Genomic DNA, 11,254 nt, shown 5'->3' on the forward strand with positions numbered 1-11,254 from the left:
AAAAAAAAAAAAAAAAAAAAAAAAAAAAAAAAAACCAGGCCAGAACATCAGTTTCTAACTTCTAAAAAAAGAAACCAGAGTTAAAACTAAGGAACATTTTAGCCTGTAGATATAGTACATTAGATATAAAACAATTCTTAAACTGGTAGAACCATGTTCAGGAGAGATCACCTTCTGTCACTCAGCAACACTGCTGTATTGAGAGTCCCTTCTTTATGATTACTGGCCACTGTGAAGTTTATGAGATCTAAGCATCCTAAAGTCGTCAATTCATTCTTCCTCTTGATTATTTGAGAATCAGGTCATCCTTAAGATCTATGTAAGAAAAGGTCAAGTTTCAGATGTTACTAAAGGAATATTCACCTTCAAAGAGCCATCAAAAATTCTAAAGTGACACCAAAATGGGTGAATTAGTATTTGTATTTTTAATTCTAATATTTTATTATATGCATAGGCATTATTGCATATTAATCTAGTAGAAATCTTTGAAAGCTTTATTTCTCTGTCAAAATCTAGCCTGGATGTTAGCTCTTTCAGAGCATCTTCCTTGTTTTTCTTTCATGCTTGTCTTGTTGCACTTAACAGGTTGGTAGATAACAGTCATTTACCTCTCAGACGCCTCCACTAGACTGAGCCCCTTGAGGTCAGCAATCACATCATTATTCATATCTGTAACTCCCCATTAATATGAAGCCAAATAATAGGTACTCAACAAAAGTTTGTTGAATTCAATCTTTTAAAGATATATGCTACCTTTCACTGATTTACTACTGTCAAAGAAGTGGCTTCCCCAATAGCAGAGGTGAGTTGACATCAGTCAATCAAACTCTTCTCCAAACTTCCTACAATCAACATATACTTTTAAAAAATAATGGTCCAGGTGATAGAAAGTATTGCCACAGATGAGTCTTTTCTTGGAAGCTAAGTGCCCAGTGTGTTACTGGTGCTGATTCTGATAGTACCACATTTTCAGTAATCGAGTTAATCAATTGGGTCTGAAGAGTGCTAAGGTAATTTTGAAACTAACATTCTATAGCCATAAATAACAGCTCCTCTCTTTCTACACATTACTACCTAAGTACTCCAAGGTTCTAACTGGGAGACATCTTCAAAATTCTCTTTGTCCAAGTAGCCTCATGTACCATGTGGGTCTATCAGGACAAAATACTGAAAATTCATGCCTAACACAATTGGGCTTTTTCAAAATAACAGGCACACTATAGATCCAAACAGATAATACATAATATGATGCTGAATATATACATTGACCATTAACCTATTTAATTTTTAGTTAGAAAAAATGTACACAAAAATGAAAAACATGGAAAGGGAGAAAAGGTCATGATTTGACTAACAGAGCAAGTCAAATTCTTACTTATTAAAAATTCTTACGTATTGAAAATTTTAATATTCTTCTTTAGAAGAAAAAGATTTGAAAAAGAGCCATGGTTGGTACAGAAAAATAAATGATCTTTAGATGAATAAATTTGTGCTTATATAACAGATTGTATAATTACATATATATGTACAATAAATTTAATTAATAGGATTGGTTTTTTAGCACTAAAACCAAAACAAAACTCTGCCAAATCCATAAGACTTTCATTTTGGCTTTAGAAATGTCATTAGGCAAAAAGTTTTTGCCCTAAACCTCAGGAAAACAGCTGGCAGATTCTGCTCCAAAATATCTCTACTATCTGTCTACTTAGACACTATGATTTATGCCCATCTGAATACTTTTGCTAAGGACATGACCTAGTTGTCCATTGATAAGTATTGGTTTTGCTTTATTTACTGTGCAGAGCCCTTTTGGAAAGGAAACACACCAGACTGGTTGTTACCACCGCTTTGTCCAAATGGCCCTTCCAAGTTGAGTATTTGGAATCCCTCACTCCCCACTTCAGTTCCACCACATCAGAGCCCCAAGGAATGGTGAAAACAGGGGTCTGCCCCAAACAGTTCTGTGAGAGCATCTGGAAGTCTAGGGCTGTAGTCTAGAGGTCTGAGCACCAGACGGTAGCTTACCGCACTACCACTAAACATGGCCTAAGCCTTTACAGTTAGAACATTTAAAAAAGAACAAAAACCAAAGGTTGGGTTTTGCTTTTGTTATTTTTATTTTTATTTTTTTGAGTTGGAGTCTCACGCTGTCGCCCAGACTGGAATGCAGTGGCCGCTCCCAGCCACCCCAGCCTCGACATGCTGGGCTCCAGCGATCCTTCTGCCTCAACCTTCCAAGTAGCTGGAACTACAGGTGTGCACTACCACACCCGGCTAATTTTTTGATTTATTTAGAGATGAGGTCTCGCCAAGTTGCCCAGGCGGGTCTCGAACCCGCAGGCTCAGGCAATCCCCAAGGCACGGGATTACAGGCTGAGCCACCGAGCCTGGTTGCTTTTGTTATTTTTATAAGCATACACCTGTACACACACACGTGCATGCACACACACACGTGCGTGCACACACACACACACACACACACACACACACACACACACACACAGATTCTCCATTGGATCTATTGAGCCTACTTCAAAACAGATTATTCCCAAAGAACAACAAAAAAGTTTTTCCCTTTGTATTTATTACTTATTCCATTTCCTTGAAAAGAATTAAAGATAATATCAGTTACTTTTGAATTGTGTTGAGTTGGTTTTACCTTGTTGATTTTTTAAAAATTAAAATACAATTCTAAAAACCCAATTGTTTTCTATACAATAATGAACAATAGCTACATAATATAATTGTCTAATTAACTTTCATAGAATTTTAAAGACACACTAAATACAGTTAGCTAGTGGGGCAGATGTGGACCACCTGCTTACATCCTCCAGATTCACCCCTCAGAGTCCAACACAAATAACACCTCCTCTGGAGAGCCTTCTGCCAATACTTTTCACTTCTTTCACCTTTTCCTCTTTGTATCCTAATATCTTTTTCTCATTGCTAATCCTAATATATCTGCTACCATCAAGTCCCATCCTCACTTTTACTTAATCCTGAGTTTTCCAAGGGCTAAGGCTATGTCTCACACCTCCTCTCATCTCTGAACCAGACCACCATTTATGAAATGGAATTCAAATTAATGAAGCATAGCTTTGGCATGAGCCTCAAAGAAAAGATGCAACAAGCCAGGCAGTTGAGAGGGAAGTGTACGAGGCCTGGATAACCAGCAGAAAGTATGAGAAAAGGCATTAAGAAGGAAAAACTCAGCATAATGAGATAGTGTATATAAGCAGAAACACTGAAAATGAGAAAACAACAGATAATACAAATAAAGTTTATATTTATATAGAAAACCTCATGCCACACACACTCAGAAACCCACATCAAAAGTCCAGATGGGGAAAAAATTGATTACATACATAAAGGAGAGATCATGCATCCTGAAATGTTACTACAGAAAATCCCTAGATTTGTAATAAAAATGCAAGACTCCAAATCAGTCATATTGCAAAAATCTTAAAGATGACACATAGAAGTGACTTCATTTGTTAGTAATTTGGAATCTTTACTTATCAATGGAATAAAGCAGGGGGAAAGGAGAATATTTGTATTAATGTATGCACAACATATTTAACTTTCTGAAGAGTTTCATCACTACAGGTGGCCAAGCCCATTAGCTGAAGTTAAGTCAATACATTTCATCTTGAAGGAATATAGCAGCTATGTTAAAACAGGACAGACTTCATAATCATTTCTTTAAGGAACAGATAAGAAATGAGCCAGCAAAACACAGAAATTTCCCCAAATTAGACACCATTATGAATTGTTAGGAAATACTGAATATAATTCCTTAAGCTTTTATCTTTCACTAAAATTGATAGTGCTTCTCCTAGCAACTTGCCCCAAGTTCCCTCATTATAACTCAGTATATGGAATTGCTTCAAATGCTTAACCTAGTGGAAATATATTTCCAGGCTAATTTGATATATAATAATGTGATATTTGAAATAAATTTCCAGGAAATAGGAAAACTGTATCTTCAGAAATGGCTCAATCTGAAGACAGACCTAATTTTTTTTTATTGAGAATTACTCAAATGGAAAAATCTTGAGATTTCTATCCCAAGAATGACTATCATTTTCTTCAAGTTAAACCTTGGGCAAAATAGTCCTATTTCAGAAAGTCCATCTGGAAAAGCAACATTAGCTACATAGAAAATGATCTTCTAGTCGGGCTCGATGGCTTGGCCTGTAATCCCAGCGCTTTGGGAGGCTGAGGTGAGTGGATTGCCTGAGCCCGTGGGTTCGAGACCCACCTGGGCAATTTGGTGAGACCTCATCTCTACAATAAAATTTAAAAAAATTAGCCGGGCGTGGTAGCGCACGCCTGTAGTTCCAGCTACTTGGAAGGTTGAGGCGGAAGGAACACCAGAGCCCAGCAGGTCAAGGCTGCAGTGGTCAGGAGCATGCCACTGCACTCTAGTCTGGGTGGTAGAGTGAGACTCCAACTCAAAAAAAAAAAGAAAGAAAGAAAATGATCTTCTAAGAAAGTATCTAAGAGCTGTTCCCAATATTTGGCAGGAATACCTTCATTTCAGTGCATATCACCATATCCCAGCTCTTCTCTGTGGCTTCTTATTTTTTAAACAAATATTTTTAAAAGTCATCGAAGAGCTTCTCTTTGTAAAATAATCACCTTTTGATATCTGTATGTAGCAGAAACAAAGAAACCTTGAGACAGCCCTCTGGCATCAAAGTTTTACCCAGACATCCCTGTATTACACTTGGCTCAGCTACTGCTAAGACTGGTGCTTCTTTTTATTTAGAGGAAAAACAACTAATGTGTTCACATATAAAATTATACTATTTTTCATTAATATTAACTCATTTTTCTCAATAATATTAGCCTAATTAATCCAACTTGACAGGAACTATATAACCTTTGGGCTACAAAGATAAGACAGTCCTGCCCTCAGTCTAACCAGGGATTAAGTACAAGTTCTAGTTCAGGGACTGGGGATAGGGCAATAAACACAACCGACAGACTCCTTGCATTTAATTAAACTTATACCCGCTAATGGGAGACAAGGAGGGGGAAGAAGAGGGAAGAAGAAAACCAAGCATATGATAAGTATTAAGAAAGAAAGTACTGAGTAAGAAGTGCTGCAGTGCTACGTGAAAGTAATACAGTATTGAACAATAAGTGCTGTGTTGAAATTAAAACAGACTGATGTAACAAGGAGAATGGCAGCTCCTTTCTATTTTAGAGTCATAGTCACTCACTGAGGAAGTGACATTTAAACTGAGACTTGGAGAAAAAAAAAGGTGCAGGGTATGTGTTGGCCTACCAGGGGAAAAATGACATTTATGTCAGCTGAGGAAGATATGCAAACAACCTAAAGAAAGCCTGTGCTTATACTCACCTCCAACACTACGTAGCTCCTTCCTTGATATTTCCTCTCTGAGGTGAAGGCCACTTCCTCCTTCCTAAACATTTCCTACTTGTACTTCTCTTCCATTCTGAATTCACCCTTTGACAGCTGCACCAGGTTCGGCTCCTGTGACTTCACAGCCTCATTTCTCACATCCTAAATTGTTCATAGGTTAAAAACTCCCAAGAGTTTATAATAACTCTTTATTATGAAGACTTTATAAACAGATCTAATTCTCGGGAATTTGTATAACCTGATTTTAAATAACAGGCTTAAAAAAAAAAAATCTGCCCCTTGAAAACTCAGAGCTTTTGAATACAATAGGAAAGGAAGCATTGGGAACACCAAACTATAAAAAAGCAGTGGATTAAAAGTGCAACTTGAGAAAAGGAAATATCACAGGTGAAAAGCTATCTACTCAAGGGACAAAAATAGTGCTACAAGGAAAAAAACTACTACATGGTTCAGGATAGAAAGGAAAAGTATAAGAGTGATGATATTCAAAATATTACTATACAGTAGTTTCAAGTTTCTCAAACATCTGTTCATATTAAAAATATATATTTTTCAGCTGAAGATAAGAGTCACTTTTAAATGCACTATACTCGTATTCTCTTACATAGCATGCAATTTCATTTTTTATTCTGACCCTTTAAGTATTCTTCTCCAAAGATAGGGACAATGAAATGTTATAGACACAAGAGAGCTATCAACTGCGCTGGGGTGATATAAATGGCAAACTGTCACACAATAATCATATATAATAAATCAAAGTGAAAACCCATTTCTGATTTTTTAAAAAATAGCCTAAGAGACCACCACAACCTAATTTCACAAAAACACCGTAAGATGATGGTCTAATGAAAGATGAAGATCCAGTTTTCTCCTTCTTGATTAATTTTTTCCATTTTCAGTAGGAAAAACAATTCCAGAAAAGGATCTAAAATTTTTTATAAGTTTAGAGGAAGGGTTAAGAACAAAATTTCTTTTCAGCATCTTGTGGGCTCTATTTTACTTTTTTTCTTTTCTTTTTTTCCCCCCTGTATGGCATTTGGCATGATAGTCTAGGCTAAGCATTCTAATTGATTTAAGCTCCATTTGACATTAAAAACAAAGACAGAATGAAAGTGATGTTAATATAATGACAACAGTTTATATAGGATGCATATAGGAGCCAGTCTAACAATCTTTTCATCTTCCCAAATCAACCAGGGAAAATTCAGTATCTCCACTTTTCTAAAAACAAGTGTTTTTAAACCATGTTCCAGGAAACCCTATATCCCTACGGGGTATTTTAGTAGTTCTACAAAAGCAACAGGGTATTTGCCCTAATCAGTGGATATTTAAACACTGGAAGGCCCAATCTTAAGTCTTAGATACTAGTTGAGTATTCCTGATCCAAAACGCTTGGAACCAGAAGATGACTTTGGAATTTTTAGGATTTGGGAATATATGTGTTTTATTTACCAATTCAGCATCCCTAGTTCAAAAATCTGAAATCCAAGATACTCCAATGAACATTTCCTTTGAGTATCATGATGGCAAAAGTTTCAGATTTTGGAGAATTTTGCATTTCAGGTTAAGAATACTCAACCTGTACAGTAGTAGGGTCATTTAAGATTATGTGGGGAAAAAAAGTAAGCCACTGCTAAATTAAAATCTGAAACCACTGTTTCAAAAGCACTTATTAATTATAAAAATTGGCTGGGCTGACTCACGCCAATAATCCCAGAATATTAGGAGGCCAAGGTAAATGACTGCTTGAGCCTAGGAGTTTGAGACCAGCCTAGGGACATAGGAACCTAATTTCTACAAAACATTAAAAAATTAGCTGGACATGGTAGCACGTGCTTATAGTCCCAGCTACTCAAGAAACTGAGGCGGAAGAATTGCCTGAGCCCAAGAGGTCCAGGCTGCAGTGAGCTGGGATTGTGCCATTGCACTCTGGCCAGGGTGACAGAGTAAGACTCCAACTCAAAAAGAAGAAAAGAAAGTTACCCATATTATTAAAATAAAACCACTTTTACAGAGTATGATGTTGTTTGTTTTGCTTGCTCCTTCCAGACATAGCAGCAATTTACTGTTTTCTCCCTATTCTGACTGTAAAAGTGAACAGCAAAGATCTCTCAGATTTGTAATTCTGGCATGTCATGTCTTTGAGCTACATATATAATAACAGGAGAAACAACAGCTTTTACTCATCACTGTAGGTCAACTTTTACAAAATATCTTCTGATTACCAAATGTGTACTAATTGCACGGTATCTCTCATGGGCTATGAATTGCCAGAAATACTAAGTAGGGGGAAACAACACAAATATAGATGAAAGAGAAATCAAAACAAGCATAAAAACTACTAATAGTCAAGGTTATAGGTGGGTACTCACAATCTGAAACACTTAGGAAACAAACCAGGGAGAAGCAGAGAGAGTCAATGGGCTTAATTTTAGTTTGTTTTAAAGGAAGCAGGAGCGATTGTCAAAAGGAGAAAGAAAAGTAAATGTTAATAAGTAGTAATGATTCTAGAAAAAGCTTTAATAGGAGATCATTGCACAAGATAGAATGTATGTGAAACATTCCACTGGATGATAAGTGAATTAGGTATTTTTTAATGGTTCTTTCTACCTTAAGATACTAAAAAAATAAGGTAAGAGGAAGGTTAAAAACAACAACAAAACAGGATATTGGTTAAAAAAACATTTTTTAAAAATAGAGATAGGGTCTCAGTCTGTCACCCAGGTGGAAGAGCAGTGGTGCAATCATGGCTCATCGCAGCTTTGAACTCCTGAGTTCAAACAATCCTCCTGCTCCACCCTCCCAAGTAGATGGGGCTGCAGTCACGCCACCTGGCTTAAGAATTTAAAAACCAGCCAGGAGTGGTGGCTCAAGCCTGTAATCCCAGCACTTTGGGAGGCCAAGGTGAAGGGATTGCCTGAGCCCACGGGCTACAGAACAGCCTGGGCAACTTGGCAAGACCTTATCTCTACAATAAATCAAAAAATTAGCCAGGTGTGGTGGTCCGCGCCTGTAGTTCTGGCTACTTGGAAGGCTGAGGCGGAAGGATCGCCTGAGCCCAGCGGTAGAAGCTGGGGTGGCTATGAGCATGCCACTGCACTCCAGCCTGGGCAACAGAATGAGACTCCAACTAAAAAAATTAAAAATAAAAAGAATTTAAAAGCCAGTGACTAGCAGCTTTAATCTTATTTGGGAGTAACAAAAAAAAAATCACTTTTTTGAGAATTGAAACAAAGGTATCCATATACTGTACAAGGCACATTGACTATATCCCCAGATAAACAAAGGAGAATAGGAAGTGTAGAAAATTAAGAGTGAATATGAAGAAAGAAGAAGAAAAAGGAGGCTGAAGGTTAAGACGCTGTCAGAAATTATTCCTGTACCTCAAATGTAAAAGTAAGAACTCTCAAGTACACTGCTGAAGCTTATTGTAAGAACGGTTAAGTGTTTTGCTCACTTAAATCAAGGGCCCATTGAAAACTTTAGTTTAGCAACAGGCTGCATTTTGTGGCAGAAGAAGGTAAGTGTAATGTCAAGAGCCAGAGCTGCTGAGAAGAACTCCAGATTCCACCTTGGACACTCATAATATGATCTGTTCCCTCATTTACAAAATGAAGCTGATGCAAATGCCTTTATTATACATCTCCTACCCACTTTAAGAGCTTGTCCATTGGCTGGGTGCAGTGGCTTTCTCACCCTTTTAATCCCAGCACATTGGGAGGCTGAGGTGGGGAGGATTGTTTGAGTCCAGGAATTCAAGACCAGCCAGGGCAATATAGCAATACCCTGCCTCTACCAAAAATTTTGTTATAGCAGCCGGGTGTGGTAGCTTGCACATAAAGCTCCAGCTACTCAGGAGACTAACAGAGGAGGACTGCTTGAGCCCAGGAGGATGGTGCTACTATGAGCCAAGATCATGCCACTGTACTCCAGCTTAAGGGACAGGGCAAGACCCCGTCTTAAAAGAAAAAAAAAATCTTTTATGCAAAAAGAATAAATGAAACAGTCCCTATTAACTTTTTAAAACACTTTCTGGAAACTAAAAATCACCCAGTTATTTAATAGTCATCGGATGCAAACCAAAAACAGTAGAGAATTTAGGTTGGACTTCCCCAAAAAACAGATTGAAATATACATATTTGCAATCAGTTTAATTAAACATTCTTAGATTTGTTTTTATTTTATTTTTGCCCTCACAGATCCTTGACAAGGATATATGAAAAAAGAAAATATCCTTCACTTGGCATTCTTTCAGCTCAATCCACCACCACAAATATTAGCAGTACACTAATTAGCCCACCTTGAAGCACATGAAACCCAAGTGAGCACATATTGTGAAATGTAAAGCTTCCAAGGCTATGTATTATAAAGCAGGAACACTGAAATATTGCAATAAAACAAACAAGTTGAAAATGGAAATGTAATCTGAGTTTGAATCCTGTGGTCCAGTAAAAGAAAAAATTAGCAAAGAACTTAGGGATATGGTTCTGGCTCCATTTCCACCATAAACTAGCCATTCATTCTTTTGGGAGTCCCTTTAACCACTTATGCCAGAACTCCTCTGTCACATAAAAAGCCAAAGCATCCATTTCAGAGGATGTTTGTATATCAAAATTTTCTCATTCTAAAGACCAGTTATATGTGCTATTTCTATTCTAACTTGAAAGCCAACACTTTTTTTTTTTTAGTATCTTAGTTTGAGCATAAAACATCTATCAGCTAAACCCCACATCTATTATAATACAATCCGAAATTGAGATAAAAGAAGCAAGAAATAACAAAAACAAAACAAAGATTCAAAAATCACACTTGAATTCTTTTAAATATATGAGGAGGGACCCCCAAAAAACTTCGAAATTATTTTTTGGCGGGCAGGCCCTTTGTGGTACAGGCTTCCTCTGCTAGGTAAGTGTTTTAGGAACGCATCAGTGTACCAGCTGGCGTTGTTGCAAGAGGCTGTGTTTGGCTTCAAAGAATTTTTTCTGCAGATTCTTTTAACACGTTTGCCCATTTCATGATGGGTGATTTACATGAACAACTTGCTCACACTGCACTAAGTGTTCAATGCTTTTGACCAAAAACAGCACAACCCCAGTGCCCCACTTTCCTGATTCACCTGATCTCATCCCAGCGACTTTTTGGTTTGGTTGTTTCCTGAGATGAAAAAAGGCCTCAAAGGGATTTTGCTGACATGGAAGACATGGAACAAAAAACAGCAGAAGCACTAAAACCTATCAAAACTGACGAGTTCAAAAACTGTTTCAAGCAGTGAGAAAAGCATCTCAATTGGTATATTGCATTAAACAAAGAGTTCTTTGAAAGCGACTGAAGTTTAAACACTTTTAAGAATAAATACACAATTTTTTAATAAACAAATTCTGGGTTTTTTGGGGTCCCCTAGTATTTTGGTAAAGGCTTTTTTTAAAACTGGAGAAGAACTGTATTTTTATTAGACCATTAAGTAAAGGAATATTGGATTTAATAGAGACTGCTCCCAAACAAACAAAAAAATTCTACAGGTTTTTTATTTTCTTGTTTCTATTCTTACTTTGAAGTCCATTCTTTCTCTAAATCTGCTGAATAAAACCCTGTTTCACATGTACAAATAAAACTAGAAATCCGATTCCTCAGGAACTTGATATAATTTAGTTATATTAGCATATCAACTTGAGTTTTAAAGACTGAAACAACAGAACATACTGGCAACATTTATGAGGAACCCCGTGTCTTTAAAAAGGTAAAATAGAAAATTAAATCAACTGTTTGAACATTAGGCATAGTACATTATGTAAAAAGCTCTTGAGTGTTATGATTTTGCTATATATTGCACTTGTAACACCCTTGTTCTTAATCACATTGAAG

General features: G+C 36.9%; 1 protein-coding gene across 1 annotated transcript in view; it reads right to left on the reverse strand.

The window, feature by feature from the left end:
• Nucleotides 1–5,440, reverse strand: part of MLLT3 (MLLT3, super elongation complex subunit) — a 122,479-nt gene extending 117,039 nt beyond the window's left edge. Inside the window, exon 1 of the mRNA XM_021709425.1 lies at nt 5,369–5,440. Within this exon, the coding sequence (XP_021565100.1) occupies nt 5,369–5,440 (72 nt within the window). The remainder of the gene's footprint in view (nt 1–5,368) is intronic.
• Nucleotides 5,441–11,254: the final 5,814 nt, after the last annotated feature.

This window comes from Carlito syrichta, unplaced genomic scaffold, assembly GCF_000164805.1.
Source record: "Carlito syrichta isolate Samal-C Ts95f unplaced genomic scaffold, Tarsius_syrichta-2.0.1 Scaffold222500, whole genome shotgun sequence".
In the NCBI taxonomy this organism is placed as follows: Eukaryota; Metazoa; Chordata; class Mammalia; order Primates; family Tarsiidae; genus Carlito; species Carlito syrichta.